The sequence below is a fragment of the Myotis yumanensis genome, unplaced genomic scaffold (assembly GCF_028538775.1).
Source record: "Myotis yumanensis isolate MYYU_CA2020_CCGP unplaced genomic scaffold, mMyoYum1.0.hap1 SCAF_10, whole genome shotgun sequence".
NCBI lineage: Eukaryota > Metazoa > Chordata > Mammalia > Chiroptera > Vespertilionidae > Myotis > Myotis yumanensis.
In genome coordinates this window covers 33,834,131-33,850,659 of record NW_027223761.1, presented here as the reverse complement: position 1 = coordinate 33,850,659, position 16,529 = coordinate 33,834,131, and the positions used below count along the sequence as shown (strand labels likewise).

General features: G+C 41.3%; 1 protein-coding gene across 3 annotated transcripts in view; it reads left to right on the top strand.

The window, feature by feature from the left end:
* The first annotated feature begins 3,280 nt into the window (after positions 1-3,280).
* The window catches only part of FAR1 (fatty acyl-CoA reductase 1), a 66,580-nt gene continuing 53,331 nt past the window's right edge, over positions 3,281-16,529 (top strand). The window contains exons 1-2 of one of the 3 annotated variants that reach the window (XM_070428273.1): positions 3,282-3,534; positions 3,902-4,003. In XM_070428273.1, coding sequence (XP_070284374.1) covers positions 3,930-4,003 — 74 coding nt within the window. In that variant the 5' untranslated portion in view covers positions 3,282-3,534; positions 3,902-3,929. Of the gene's footprint in view, positions 3,535-3,901; positions 4,004-16,529 lie in introns of all 3 variants that reach the window. The other 2 variants (XM_070428275.1, XM_070428274.1) reach the window with 2 other exon arrangements.

Sequence of the window (16,529 nt, the reverse complement as noted above, 5' to 3'; positions counted from 1 at the left end):
GGAAGAGGTAGTATTTGTGTTTTTAAAGATGCTATAAAATTCTGAGGTATTCATAAATAGCTATAACTACATTATGTGTAGCATATTTGTTTTGGTGCTTATTCCTATGTATCTTTTCATTATTATATATCTCTCCTTAGACTGTAGACTATAATAGTACAGGTGTTTTATATTTGAATAAAATTACAATGAAGTTGACTCCAATATATGGCCGTCCACTTTTTAGGGCTCTTGTTGAAGAACAATGGGAAACACATTTGAATGAATTACTTTTTTGGTATTATTACATTTTATAGGTTAGACTCTGAGCAAAATTCTTCATTGCCTTTTGTGAAGACTATTAATTTTAGATATATAAATTCTTTGAATTAACTTAAGAATGATGGTGCATGATAAGGGACACTGGCCATATAACCTGCCCTCCCCATGAGATTGTACCGTCTTGGAGAGTGAACCATTGTTTTAAGTCCTCCTCTAAATAGCAGGCTGTCGGTTCGTGGGGGTCTCTGCTGGAGGCACATGTTACATACTGAGATGACTTCATGCTCTCAATGCTAAAGTTACTTTTGAAAATCACAATGTATTCATTAAGCAATTACTTAACTTCTTACTGTGGTTTCCTCAGAACTAAGTATGAATTTGTTTTTGTATTTATAGCTATTTTAAGAAGATATTTGCATCCTAGCCGGTTTGGCTCAGTGGATAGAGCACTGGCCTGCAGAGTAAAGGGTCCCGGGTTTGATTCCAGTCAAGGGCACATGCCTGGGTTGTTGTGGGATCCTCAGTAGGGGGTGTGCAGAAGGCAGCCAATCAATGATTCTCTCTCATCACTGATGTTTCTCTCTCTCCCTCTCTGAAATCAATAAAAATATAATAAATAAAAAAGATATTTGCACAAAAATTTAAACATTTGTAATGAAAGTATTCTCCAAAAGTAGTACCTAATTACATATGGTGTGGTGATAAACCTTAACAGTGTACTCTAAAAAGATGCCCCAACATTCCCTAGACTGGGTTATATCCACTTTATTTATATGTATTCCCCCATCCGGCATTGTCTTGGAATTATCCGTTTATGTCTGTCTCCCTATTACAACCTTTGCTCTATGGGAAATACTCTTATCTAATTTTATGTGCCTAGTTCAGGAACAAGGGCTTTAAACAAAGCTATTTATCTGAACTGAACAACTTAATGATGAAATTACTAAGTATGGATCCCATCATCTTTAACTGTTTTGCTGGTGCCCTATAACAGGTTAGAATTTGGTTCAGAGTTCTTTTTTTTTTTTTTTTTTAAATATTTTATTGATTTTTTACAGAGAGGAAAGGAGAGGGATAGAGAGTTAGAAACATCGATGTGAGAGAAACATCGATCAGCTGCCTCCTGCACACTCCCTACTGGGGATGTGCTCGCAACCAAGGTACATGCCCTTGACCGGAATCGAACCTGGGACCCTTCAGTCCGCAGGCCGATGCTCTATCCACTGAGCCAAACCAGTTAGGGCGGTTCAGAGTTCTTATGTCTTGTTTGGGCAGCATATTCTTGACCTATTTCTAGGAGTGTTTCACCTGACCTGGCTATTTCAGAATTCTGCTACGGGACTGGGTTCCAGGTGCTCACATCTTGCCTCACCCAGTGGAATGTTTCATCCCTGAGGGTAGGCAGCTGTGTTAGCTTTGCGTTCTGTGCCCTCTTCCAGAAATAACTATACTCGTGCTGGACTGTGAGATCCTCTAGGCCTAGGGCAAAAGCCACGGAAGGAAGGTTTCTAGGGTTCAGACTGATGTGGCCACAAAGCAGGGAGCTCAGTAAACTTTTTGTAGTTTCCATTGAGTGCAGCACCCTTTGTGCCTTTGTGCTACAAACAGGGCCAGGCACTGAATCCTCAAAGAAAAAAATCACCTTCAATCATCTTGGCTCATCCTTAAAGTATCGATCTGTGTTATTCTCTGTGCCAGAAGCTTTCATTCATTTTAAACTCTCACAACCCCCCTCCCCCCTTTTTCTTCCCACAGTTTGTCATTTGGGAATGATAGGCAATTCCTAATGGGATTGTTTATACCAGTGGTCGGCAAACTCATTAGTCAACAGAGCCAAATATCAACAGTACAGCCATTGAAATTTCTTTTGAGAGCCAAATTTTTTAAACTTAAACTATATAGGTAGGTACATTGTTATTAACTTAATTGGGGTACTCCTAAGCTGGCCTTTGTTAAAAGCGTCCTCAATCTGAGGGGTCGACCTCAGCCACCGTACCCCCGCTTCTTCTAGCCACTTCTTCAAAAGAGACTCGCCCAGGCCGAAAACCGACTTCTGCGCATGGGCCACGAAGTTTCAATCGCACTGTATGTGCGCGCCCACACGTGGTATTTTGTGGAAGAGCCACACTCAAGGGGCCAAAGAGCCGCATGTGGCTCGCGAGCCCCGGTTTGCCGACCTCTGGTTTATACCATGGAGTCCCATGGGACCTAAGGTTATGGTAATGTTACTACAGTTATTGTCAAAATCCTTTTATTATCAAAAATCGACACATCAAGTGCGTTGAGTGCACTCATCTTAAGTTTAAGGCTCGATGAATTTTTACATATGTAGTACACATCTTTGTAACTACCACTCAAATCAAGACACCGGAGCTTTTTAAAACTCTTACTAGATTCCCTTGTGCCCCTTCCATCCCTCCAGAGGTAACCATTATTCTAAACTCTTACACCACTGATAAGTTCTGTAGGAAATTATTCTGGAGAAATGGCATGATTTGGCTGACAATCCCGAGGGCCTGGACGAGGCGCACCCTCGGCGCTCTCCTTTTAAAGGGCATCCCGCGGAGGTTCCAGGGTGTCCGCGGAGTGACGGCTCCGCTCTCACGCGCCCGAGCTCGCCCCGCCAGAAGGCGGTCGGGCCTCACGTAGGCAGCGCCGGAGCACGCCACAATAGCCGCCCGCCCGCGAGGTCCCACGCCAGCCTCGCCGCAGCCTCCCCACCATTCGAGCGGGCGCCCTTCCCGCGCGATGGGCAGCCAGCCGGGCGTGGCCCTGGGCGCGACCCGCGAGAACGTGAGTGGCCAGGGTAGGCGCTCCGGTGCCCGGGATGTGCGGCGCACGCCCATTGGCTGAACTTTCCCCCGTCCGGCCGCAGAGCCCACCTCCCCGGCCCTCTCTCGGCGCTTCCATTGGTCGTTTGCGTTCTAACCGGCGCCCGCTCCGCCCCTCTCCCTCCCGGATGAAAAAAAGGGTTGGGGGTGGGAGGCCAGAGCGGGGAGGCGGGTGAGCGGTCCTACTGGTAAGGGGGCGCGAGACAGCCAATCAGGACAAGACGTCGAAGAGTGGCGCCGCGCCAGCCAGTCACATCCCGCGGTCCGGGTCGGGGGGCCGGCTGACGCGAGTGCGGGTCGCAGCCAATGGGCGTGCCGCTACCCGTCCGCTCTTCAAGCAGCCGCTCGGGGGTGGTGGAAGAGCCAGTGAGGAGAGCGCGACGGCGGCGGAGCCATCGGTGGACGAACCGGGGAAAAACGAGGCCCAAGCCTGTGCATCGAGGTGAGAGGCAGGACGCCGGGTGGGAGAAGCCGGGTGCGGGCCCCTCCTCGCCTGGCTCGGGCCGCAGCTGCGGGCGCCGGGATGGCAGGCCGGGCCCAGTCGGGGGGTTACACCCGGCGCCCCGCCCACGTCCTCGCCCCTGGCTGGGGGGGGTGCCGGCTTCGGACCGGATGGTCTCTGGTTGGGGCGCGCCGCTGCCCTCCGGCGGGCGGGGACCGCTTGCAGGGATGTAGGGAGGAGCCTGGTTTGCTGCTGCGGAGCCTGGGGGCGCCTCCCGGGGTGGGGAGGCCGGGAAGAGGCGATGAAGGCGGGGCGGGGTAGCTAACGGAGGAGCGGGCTGGTGTGCACCTGAAGCCCGTGATTGAAGGATTCCAGGTCTGGGGAGGAAGAAAGTGATGAGAAAAGGTTGGTGCTCAGAAAAGGGTGCCGGAGGAGACGGCGCGGAGCGGTGCGGTGTGGTTGGCCTCTGGTAAGTAGGCATGGATAGAGGGTGGGGGGAGTCAGCTGGGAGTGCAGGGAGGGCAGGCTTGGGTTTTGAAGGTTAAGCGATGTGGACAATTGGGGACACGTGGATCTGGAGTCAGAGGCACCTACTGAAACCGGAAGGTGACTGAGAGGAGAAGGTTTTATTTTTTATTTTTTTAGGTGAGATGTGGATAGAGGCTCCTTAACTAGAGAGCGCTAGGTGGCCAGTTAGGGGAAAGTATACGAGGGGCAAACAAACAGGGTAGGTTTATGCGTGGTAGCTGAAGGGTGTGGACCTTTTGGGTGAGTAATAAATAATAACTCGGTTTTGGCAGCGACGGGAGAGCCAGATGTCTCGGGAAGGAGTCAGTCCGCCAAGTTCATAGGTTCATTCGCTGTGCTGCATCGAGGCCTAAACGCCCAGACTTGACAACTCTCGCTGCTGAGGCTGATCCATCCTCCTCCCCTCAGTTCGTCTGACTTGCTTTGCTTCAGCAGCCCACATGCGCGCGCGCACTCTCAGAATTAATGGCACAAGTGTTTGCTTTTGCTTGGATGGCAGTGAAGAATCGCTTGATTCTTTACATGGAAAAAAAAAAAAGTATGCGGTAGTTTAAATGCATTGATAGAAGATACTCTTAGGAAATCTGCCCTGTAGGGGAGTTACTCAACTATCTTGCTGGGCATGAGTACTATTAGCATAAAAATGATGCAGGAGTTCTTACGGTAACACAAGTGAGAGTTAACATGTAAGTACAGTCCTGCTATGCTACAGCATCAACTATTTTGATGTAGTAGAATTTGGTTATGTATCATGCTTGCTGGGAAAATTTTCAGCCTTGGGAAGATTTGTAGCTAAATAGGTTCAAAGTTCCTTTCGTTTAAGAGGAAAAGACAGACATGGTACGTGTGTATCACCGTTTCAAGCTTTTTGATTTTTTATTTGTGGGGTGAGGGCAGAGGTTAGGGTCAGAGAAGAGGTAAGTAGAAAAGAAAGAGTGGCCCGCTACCCAATTTCCAGTGGCATTAAATGGGAGGAGGTGATAGGCACTGAGGTATAATTTCTGCTTGAGGATACCACAAAAAGAATGTGAAGAGTTCAGCACTTTTGACAAACATAAAATAGTATAGGGTCAAGGACAGAAACCAAAGAGGGCATTCATTGTATGTGTAGGGTGCTTCCTTATTAACTAGATCAACAAAGCATTATAGCTAATGAGCCATTCTTTGGAATATAGAAATAATTTTGTGGAAGTAATTTCTTGGTAATGCTACTCATTGATCACATTTTACTCTAAGTATAACAATACCCAAGTGCTCATAGTGCTGAGGCGACTCAGAGCAGAGAAGGAATCTGAGTGGTGTGAAGTTACAGTTACTCAGGGAAGGTTTCTGGGAAGAGGTGAGTTTTGAACCATCCTTTGAGTTAGGAGTTGGGATTTGGGTTATTGGAAGACATGAGGATTATAATGAATGACAAATGAAATGGCTTTAAAGGAGGATTGAAGGTTTGAATGAAGATTTAAGGGTGTGGACTTCAACTAAGTTTGTTGTAGCTTAGTTGATAAATGATGATTCTGTATTATGGTAAGAGAAGAATTAGAATAGTTGATGATTGGAGATAGGTAGTAAAGGAAAGAACATAAAAGTATTTTTTGATAGTTATAAGAAAATATGGTGAAAGTAAGTTGGGTTGTTGAGAGGTAGATTTGGTGTTCAACTATGTATAATAGACATTTTTGTGTCCTGTACTAGATTATGTTGATAATAGTAGTATAGTTTATTAGATTCTACTTTGTGCCAGCCACTGTTTTGAGCTTTCTGAGCATCATCTTTCTTTGATTATCCCTATTTTATAGATGAGGGAACTGAGATTCAGAAAGATTTAATTTGCCCAAGATCACCCAGCTAATAAGGTCAGGATTGGTGTAGCCAGTCAATAAACATTAATTGAGCATCTGTTTCATGTCAGGCACTGTATTAAGTGCTGGAGATTCAAAGTTGATAGCAAATCCAAAGGTCAGGTCTGAGCTATTTTTTTTTAGAGATTGTCATGAGTTAACAGAAGAGAGCCAGGGAAGAAAGAGAAAAAGATTAGTTGGAAGGACTTTTATAGACACTGAGCAATATACTGTTTAGGGAAACTTAGAATTTTAAGAAAGAGGAAGTGGTCAGCAGCAAACTATATAGCTGAGAGACTCAGAAGAACAAAGATTGAAAAGAAACTATTGAGTTAGGTAAGGGAAAAAGTATTGTGAATTTAGTCTCAAGAAAGCCAGAATGAAGATATTAAAATACAGGCCAATAGTTAATCATGTTTAATGGCAAATGCTCTATACAAATGTAAAATTTGATATGATCACAGTTATGGTCAAATTCATAGACAAGATGTTGGCATGTCTCTTTGTAATATTTTAATCTTTGGCTGATAAGATTGTGGGTGGTTTAAAAATGCTTGTACTTTTAGTATTTTTTCAAATAAAAAAATGAGCATTTTTGTAATTAGTGGGGGCAAATTATTCAACTGAAATAGGGACTATGTGGGTGGGCTAATGCTAATCTGAATTGTGTTTGGGATCAGAGAAAAAGATGGCCTTTACTTCAGGGCCTACTGCATATGAGCCACTTTGGTAGGCACATTCCCATCTTAGAATGTCTGGGTTGTTACTAGTGTGAACATCCTGAAACTACATGTTGAAAGATAGCATGTGCTTAATCTGAGGGATCAAGGTGACTAAAGCACCCTGAATCATGAAGATAGGGTTTTGACTCTCCTGAACATTGTTTTCTTTGCATTTAATAAATGAATTAAAGGTTAAAAAGAAAACAAACCACTAGTACATTTGAGTTATTTCAGCTTTGTCTTTTGGTCTTTTATTCTTCCCTCTTCCCACACATTGGTTCTGTAGTTCCTCTCTTCAGTGGGTTTGTAATGGGCTTAGAGTCCCAGTTCAGTAAAACAATATGAAAGTGCTGAATTTTCATAAAACTGGAACACTTAAAATTTGTCATTGTTTTCTGTTCCCAATTTGAAGAAGAGACTCATTTCAAGAAAGTAAGCTTTTCTCATCAAATTTCTCCAAAGGAAACTAGGATTTGCTCTAGGATCCAGTACGAATTTATTTCAATCTCTAAAGGAGAAAGAGAGGAATTTTCTAAGTCAAGAATAGGTTGTAGTTTTTTTAAAAAAATACATATTTTTATTGATTTCTGAGAGGAAGGGAGAGGGAGATAGAAACATCAATGATGAGAGAGAATCATGGATTGGCTGCCTCCTGCACACCCCCTACGCGGGGATTGAGCCTGCAACTCGAATGCCCTGACCCAGAATCCAGCCGTGACCTCCTGGTTTATAGGTCTATGCTCAACCACTGAGCCACACCGACTGGACTAAGTTCTAGTTTTTAAATTTCATTTAGCCCATAGGGATTGTGGGAGAAAACAGTATTTCATCTAGGTACTATAGTTCTTTTTCTTAAATTATCACGTTTAATTTTCATATAGTTCTCTAAGGTGGCTATCCCATTTTTCAGATGAAGAGAATGGGGCTCAGAGTAGTAATTTTCCAAAGGTTGAAAAGATAAGTGACAGAGCTGAGAGTCAAACCTTGCTTTGTCAAAAAACTCCAGAACTCATGCATATGAGATAGTGGCAAGAAGAACTTGTTTACTTGAATACCTGCAATTGAAGGGAATGACACATAGCCTTAGGTGTTTAGTAACTATTTGTTACCCTTAGAAGGGATTCTTACTCTGTGTGTTTGTGCTTTGTGACAGTGGCTCTTAAAAGATAGTAATTTTTGTGTCTTATAGAGTGTATTATATTACATTTAGAGGTGTGCTCACATTTTAGTATTTTTTGAAATGAAGATGTATTTACAGTGCTATATTTATTTTAAAATGTTTATGAAATGGATACTATGTCTTAAAATTTTTTTTAAATATATTTTATTGATTTTTTACAGAGAGGAAGGGAGAGAGATAGAGAGTTAGAAACATCGATGAGAGAGAAACATCGATCAGCTGCCTCCTGCACATCTCCCACTGGGGATGTGCCCGCAACCCAGGTACATGCCCTTGACCGGAATCGAACCTGGGACCTTTCAGTCCTCAGGCCGACGCTCTATCCACTGAGCCAAACCAGTTTCGGCAATGTTTTAAAATTTAATGTGTCTCAGAATTGAGGTAGTGTGGTATATGCATATAGTCTTCATGTATAACTGTCTTAGCATTTTGTTGTGTGCAATTTTTCCCAACCTCCTCTCTTTACTTAACCAATTACTTTTTTTTTCCAGTATGGCACAATATAGAACTGAAGTATATATTAATAATAAAATAGACATTCTCTTTAGCTAGTGAATATTATAGTATAGAAAAATCCTGTGATGTAGAAAATTTACATTGTACTGTGAATCGGCAGATCTGAGTTTTAATTTTGGTTTTGCTAGTAACTTGATTTATGACTTGAGGCAAGTCACTTCCCCTCTCTGAACTTCAGTTTCCTCTTCTGTAAATTGGTGTTGGGTGGGGAACTTTCAGACCTGTCTATCTTGAACAAACGGTGTGCCCTCTTACTTTTTTTTAATCCTAACCCTGAGGATATTTTTCCAATGATTTTTAGAGAGAGTGTATAAGAGAGGGAAAGACTGAGAGAAATATCAATGTGAGAGAAACACATCGATGGGTTGCCTTCTGCACAAGCCCTGACCAGGGCCCAGGCTGGGGAGGAGCCTGTAACCGAGGTTCGTGCCCTTGACCAGAATCGAACGTGGGACCCTCAGTCTGCAGGCCGAGGCTCTATTATCCACTGAGCCAAACTGGCTAGGGCTACCCTCTTTCTAATAAAAATGTTGATGCTATAAATCCCTTTCTTAAAAACTGTACTTATTGCTTTTGACTATTTCTTCTTTCTCTTCATCTCCCTGTCTTCCCTCCTGCCCATTTTCCCCCATGGATCTTTGAGGGTACTGTTAGATTTTTAACTTATTAGAGAGGGTGAGTTATTTTTGATATCCTGCATTTACCAGGACAGGATATCTGAGAAAATAGGTGCCTATTAAATAGTTAATGAATGAATAAATGTATTTTATCTGAATTAATAAGAGAATCATTTAAATAGAATACCATCTGAAAACTTTTGGACTTTCATTGAAAGATAATTCTGCCTAAAGAATGAAATGTGAGACATAGAACCATGGAACAGACTGTGGAATCTCAGAGGGAAGGCAGGTCGGGGGGAGGGGTGGTGGGAAGAGATCAACCAAAGAACTTGTATGCATATATGCATACTCCGTGGACACAGACAATAGGATGGTGAAGGCCAGGGGTAGGGGCTGGCTAGAAGGGGTCAGTGGGGGAAAAAGGAGACATAAGTAATACTTTCAACAATAAAGATTAAAATAAAGTGAATGAAATGTGTTTTGTAAAGTAAATTTATCTGCTCTTTATTGGTCAGGTGCACACAGAAGAATACTACTGGGCCTGTCTGTAAGAAGCTTTCTCTTCTAGTAGAAGAGGCAAACTTTTAAAAACTTTGTTATTATGGGAAATTGCCAACATGAAAATACAATAATAGGCATATCAGTAACCTTAACAATTTTCAACTTGTGGTCATTCTTGTTTTATTTGTACCTCCATCCACTTTTGAAGCAAATCCCTAGACATTTTTACCAGTGTTTACCAGATACTATGATAAGTGTGACAATAGATATGCTAATAAAGTGAAGTGGAATTTTTTAAAAAATATATTTTATTTTATTATTATTTTTTAAAATATATTTTATTGATTTCTACAGAGAGGAAGGGAGAGGAATAGAGAGTTAGAAACATCGATCAGCTGCCTCCTGCACACCCCCTACTGGGGATGTGCCCGCAACCAAGGTACATGCCCTTGACCGGAATCGAACCTGGGACCCTTCAGTCTGCAGGTCAACACTCTATTCACTGAGCCAAACCAGTTAGGGCTGGAATTTTTTTATATATATCACATGGAGACTATAGATTATATTGTGCTGGGCAAAAGAAATTAGATATAATAATCTGTAGAGCAGGAATAATGTAATTGGGGAGACTGAGTGTGCATATATAAAATAGAATGTAGTGAGATCATATGTCAGAATTGGTTATAGAGATTCTAAGTGGGAAATGACATTATTTCTGAATCAAAGTAGGATTTAGACAGGGAGAAAGAACATTAAGTGGAGGAGGTGAAGGTGATCACATGGAGAAAACAAGTAATTTTTTTTAAGAATAAGTTTTATATAAATCTGTATCTCTCCATCTTTTAGACCCCTGTAAGATGTTATTGACATACTGTGGATCTTACATCAATACTTGAAAGAAGCCAATTGCTTTATTACAAACTAGGACACACTACTTTGTGAATGTCCATGGTGAATTATTTGACACATTCCATTAAAAAGCCTTCTGAATATCTTAGTACCACATGTATTAATGGATCCATTTTGTCTAGAATGTTTGTGTGTGTGTGTGAGTGTGTGATCAGCTTTGAAGTATGTCATTTTAAGGTTTTAAATAGTGGCAGGTGTGTGTGTGTGTTTAATTTAAATGTTAACCATTTGACAGTTTTAGAATTACTTTGAAATATCTAGCCTATCTATTTTATGGAATTCTTACTAGTCACATGAGCAATCGTTCTTGGATTTAAGGAATCTTACCATTTTATCTTATTATTTTGGAGTATTGTCTTAAATATTTAGAAATATTAATTGGAAATAAAATCTTTTTTAAAAATATATTTTTATTGATTTCATAGAGGAAAGGAGAGGGAGAGAGAGACATAGAAGCATCAATGATGAGAGAGAATCATTGATTGGCGGTCTCCTGCATGCCCGCTATGGGGTATCAAGCCCGCAACTTGGGCATGTGCCCTTGACCAGAATCAAACCTGGGACCCTTCAATTTGCAGGCTGGTGCTCTATCCACTGAGCCAAATTGGCTAAGGCTGGAAATAAAATCTTAAAATATATTCATAATGCAGAGATTTGTAGTCAAAGGTCATGAACCTGTTTGAGTATCTCCTTAAAGCTTTGTGCTATCTCCTCAGAAAATATACATTTAGTTTTTCATATAATTTCAGGGGGTTAATAAGACTCAGAACCTACTCATATCCTTGGGGGCCTTTGGATTCTGGTTTAATAAGCCATTCTTTTTTTATATATATATTTTATTGATTTTTTACAGTGAGGAAGGGAGAGGGATAGAGAGTTAGAAACATTGATGAGAGAGGAACATCAATCAGCTGCCTCCTGCACACCCCCCACTGGGGATATGCCCGCAACCAAGGCACATGCCCTTGACTGGAATCGAACCCCCGGGACCCTTTGGTCCGCAGGCCGACGCTCTATCCACTTAGCCAAACCGGTCAGGGCTAATAAGCCATTCTTTAATGTATAGGCAGAAAGCCTACTGTTAAAATTCAACTCAAATTTATTTCTGTGTACTGCTCACCTTTTACAAGCAGTCTTTTTTTATTAAGTGATAAAATTATAAAGCTCATTATGCAAATGTTAATTTAAAAAAATACACCACTTCTTAATTGGATTCTTGGGTGAAAGCAAGCTATAGCTGGTTTAATAAGTATGTAGGAATGGTTTTACCAAAGATTTTGGAATAAGTGTATGGTACTTTATATAGTGGCTGCTATTTATTCTGAATTAACAGGAAGTAGAATATATGATATAAGAATGAATAAATGTATAAATACCATTTTTTTTCAGAGACGAACACATTTCTTTGACTTATCTTGCCCTTACATAGTTAAGATTTGTGGAGGAAAGAATCTATTAAAGTATTTTGAGGTTTACATTTGTGTTAAAGTACCTCCTTGATGTGATACAGGGGTTTAGAGACATATTTTGGCTGATGAAGGATTGATTCTCAGTGGAGTCCAGAGATCTTAACATCCATCTAGTTTCAAGGATGGTCCTAAATAAGTTTCTTAGAAATATGTTGTTTTAAAAACTTGTGGATTGTACCTATAAAATGAAGTCAAAATAATGGTTATTACCATATGCAGAATCCTCAGGAAATAGGAACAGGTGAATTAGCTGCTATTGGGACATTTGACTCTGCAGAGCAGTACATTGAAGATTAGTGAGTATTAGGTGTATTGCTTTAAAGTGATAACCCTTGTGATGTATAAGAGTTAATAATTCACTGAGTATCTAATGTACTATTAGGCAACAACTTATTTTAATACATAGTAATAGATATATATACTTTGAGAGCTTAACCATCAGTGATTTGGCCTCCCCTTCAATGAATTTTACCAATGATCAGAGCAGTTAATTGACATGTCCAAGGTCAGGTGGTTAGTGGCAGTCCCATTAGTGTAGTTATTCATTACCCTACTGATTTTTTTAAGTCTGTTGTGCTTATATATTTTGGCTGTCTTTTCCTTTTGGATCTCAGTTTCTGGAGAAAAGTATCTTAACATTAGGGTTTTTAGCATTATGACTTTGATTCTCAATTGATAAATTGATGAATTCCCTGAAGTTTTATACTGTAATGCTTTTACTTTGCTATGCATGTTCTTATCTTTAGCACAATAACCCACCAGGCTTATTGGGGTAGGCTTCTTAGGAGCTTGAATCATTTTCACAGCTGGAAACAGATACTAAGAATCTAAAAAGTTGCCCTGGCTGCTTTGGCTTAGTGGATAGAGCTTTAGCCTGAGGACTGAAGGGTCCCAGGTTCGATTTTGGTCAAGGGCACATGCCAGGGTTGTGGGCTTGATCCCCCAGTAGGGGGCGTGCAGAAGGCAGCCCATCAGTGATTCTCATCATTGATGTTTCTAGCTCTTTCTCCCTCTCCCTCTCTGAAATCAATATATATATCAAGAATCCAAAAAGTCACCAGTTTCCCCATGATTTCTATACCTTTCTGGGCTGGTGATCCCTGCCTGACAGCATTTAGTTGAAAGCTGTTATGTGAACCTGCAAAATTTTAACGGTAAGCCAGAAAATGATTTTTGAAAAGAGGGTTTGCTAAGAGATTTAGTCATTTTAAGACATTTCTTGGAAGCTTCTTTTTTTTTTTTTTTTTAATATATTTTATTGATTTTTTACAGAGAGGAAGGGAGAGAGATAGAGAGTCAGAAACATCGATGAGAGAGAAACATCGATCAGCTGCCTCCTGCACATCTCCCACCGGGGATGTGCCCGCAACCCAGGTACATGCCCTTGACCGGAATCGAACCCGGGACCCTTCAGTCCGCAGGCGGACGATCTATCTTGGAAGCTTCTTACTCAGAACTAGAGACTGGAGGCTTATTGACATCCAAGTTCAGGGAAGTTATTACTTCCATGAAAGGCTCTGATTCCAAGTCCTAATGTCACATTTGGTTGGTATAAACCTGGTAGCCAGGGAGAAGACCTGTCCCTACAATTAGTGACCCTATAGCCAGGGTGAGGACTCTTAGAACAGTGACTCTCAAGCTTTTTTAATCCTGACCCTTTATCTGGGTCATTCTTTAGCTCAATAATTTCCACTTTCTAGTGGAGTAATAACAACTAATTGTCAAAGTGCAAGCATTTTGGGGAAAGTGGGATTTTCTTTAGCAGTTAGGAATATGGATGGTTGCTCATTGAATCACAAAAAAATATACTACTTGTCTTAAAGCCTAGACTAGTTAGAAAAATATAGGCCTAAAATCCTAGTAATACAAATATATAATACATTCTGAAGTTTGACTCAAACAACTAAAGCCAAAATGACAATAATGAAGTTCAATTAATAGTAATTTTTAATTGAAAAGTAAGAATAATGATAATTGAAAACCATGATCTGCTAAAGACAACACAACTTCACTGGCAGTGAGTGTCCCTTTAGAAAATTAAAGAATTCAAGGCAGTGCCCTTGGTGGTCTCCCAGATCTTTCTCGCTTCAACCATGTTTGGGTGGAAGAGACCCAGGGATGTCCCTTCTTCTGGCCTCTGACCATCCTCCAACCTCTTTTCCAGTCACCACCTTCTGAACCATCTCAGCCATCCTCAGCCTTTGAGACCAGCCAACACCGGTTTTTTTGTTGTTCTTGTTTTTAACCTTAGCTCCTTTTACTGAACAACCATGAGCTCCCAGATTCGTCAGAATTATTCCACCGAGGTGGAGGCTGAGGTCAACCGCCTGGCCAACCTGTATCTGCAGGCCTCCTATACTTACCTCTCTCTGGGCTTCTATTTCAACCGTGATGATGTGGCTTCCCAGGGTGTGGGCCACTTCTTCCGAGTGTTGGAGGAGAAGAAGTTCAAGGGCGCTGAGCTTCTTTTTAAGATGCAAAACCAGCGAGGTGGCCGCATTGTTCTCCATGATGTGCAGAAGCCTTCCCAGCATGAGTGGGACACAACTCAGGATGCCATGGAAGCTGCCCTGGCCTTGGAGAAGAACCTGAACCAGGCCCTTTTGAAGCTGCATGCCCTGGGTTCTGCCCATAAAGACCCTCATCTCTCTAACTTCCTGGAGAAATACTTCCTGGATGAGGAGGTGAAACTCATGAAGAAGATGGGCGACCAGCTGACTAACCTCCAGAGGCTGGCCAGCTCCCAGGCTGGGCTGGACAGCTCCCATGCTGGGCTGGGCGAGTATCTCTTTGAAAGGCTAACCCTCAAGCACCACTCGAAGTCTTTGGAGCCCAAAGGCCTTTGAGGGGCCCTTCTGCATTCCCCTGGTGTCTGGCTTTTACCTGAGCCTCTCCCTGAAACCACTAGCCATTCTTTTAACCACCCTGAAGCCCTCTCCCACGCATTGGACCAAATGGAAACAATAAAAAGCTTTTTGCATCAAAGAAAATGGAAAAAGAAAAATAATTCAATTTTTTGGCCCTGGCCAGGTAGCTCAGTTGGTTAGAGCATCCTTTCAATATGTGAACGTTGAGTGTTGAATCCCTGGTCAAGGCACATACAAGAAACAACCAGTGAATGCGTATATAGATGGAACAACAAATCAATGCTTCTCTCTTTCTCTCCCTTCTTCTCTAAAATCAATCAATAAATAGCCCTAGCCACTTTGGCTCAGTGGATAAAGTATTGGCCTGCGGACCAAAGGGCCCTGGGTTCCATTCTGGTCAAGGGCATGTACCTTGATTGCAGGCTCTTCCCTGGTCCGGGTCCTGGTCGGGTCTCCTGCAGGAGTCAACCAATTGATATGTTTCTCTCATGTTGATGTTTCTTTCTATCTTTCCCTCTCTCTTTCACTCTCCCTAAAAATCAATGGAAAAATATCCTTGGGTGACGATTAAAATCAATCAATAAATAAAAAATAAAAAATGTTAAAGAATTCAAGCTTTGAGTGTGCATATGTGGTGTAGGAGCTTTGCAGTATTATAGTTGCAGCAAACAGTTATTAATTGTATGCAAATTAAAATCTTTGGTATATCAGCATGTTCATTTTTGTAACTCTTAATATCTGACTTAAGTCTGTTCATAAGGAGCCTTATGGATCAAAGGAAGGTCATGTTTTTTAAATAATGTGTAGTCCCTGGGTAGTCTGGCCCATTTTTGGGTCATTACCTTAGAAGGTAATCCAATGTATTTTGGAATACTATTTCTGAAATGCATTTCACTTTTCTGAGTCTGAAAGTATTAGGATAAAAATTTTATTTCTTAGCATGAAAATATTTTTATTACGGTAAGGAGAGATTATAGTACAGTAGTTTGTCTAAAAAGGAATCGTGTGATTTATGAAATTACTTTTGAAAAATTAGTGTTCCCTAACATGGCATCGATTCCGTGTTTTTGCCAGCAAAGGGACAGTTTATTACAAAACTCTGTGTTAGCAAGAGCACAGCCTTTCTTCGGTAGGCTTCAAAGTAGAGAAGTTACCCTATTGGTACAGGCCTTGAGGACAGAAACATACACAAAGGAAAATGGATATTGCTGAAAAATTTGTTTTCTTGTTAGCAGATCATTTTAATGCTATAGAGTTGACATTTCCTCACTAATGGAGTAGAACTTCTTAAGATGTCTTTGTGTTTGATTTTTACATCGCTCAGGAATTCTGAGTGTATATATAATATTTTTCAGAATAATGAGGCCTTAGAGGCATTTTTAACTCTTGCAAAAGTGCCATGCTTAGGGACCAACATCAGTGTACAAAATACTTGTGTAGTGCCATAAGAACTAATGAACCTATTGAGATTACTTATTATCAAGAAGTACCTTCGACATTGAGGAAAATAGGATGCAGAGAGTTAAGTACTGGTATCAGGGTCTGTGTAGGCAAACAGAGTGGCCATTATATCTACTTCAATGAGGGCTAACAACAGGGTTGGACACTAGCATCTTTTATTGAAAAGAAATGTTAACCAAGATGCTACAGCTATTCTTTTGTTTGTAAAAAAAATGCCTTATAAGCCTTAATTTAAAAAAAGAAACCCATTATTATTATTAGCAAACTACAGTAAATAGTTTGTACATTTTGAGTTTGCATTTTGCCCCTTTATTTGCTGCTTACACTTTACTTTCAGAGGATGTTTTCTTTTATGTTGCATCTTAATCAAAACACTAAAGATCC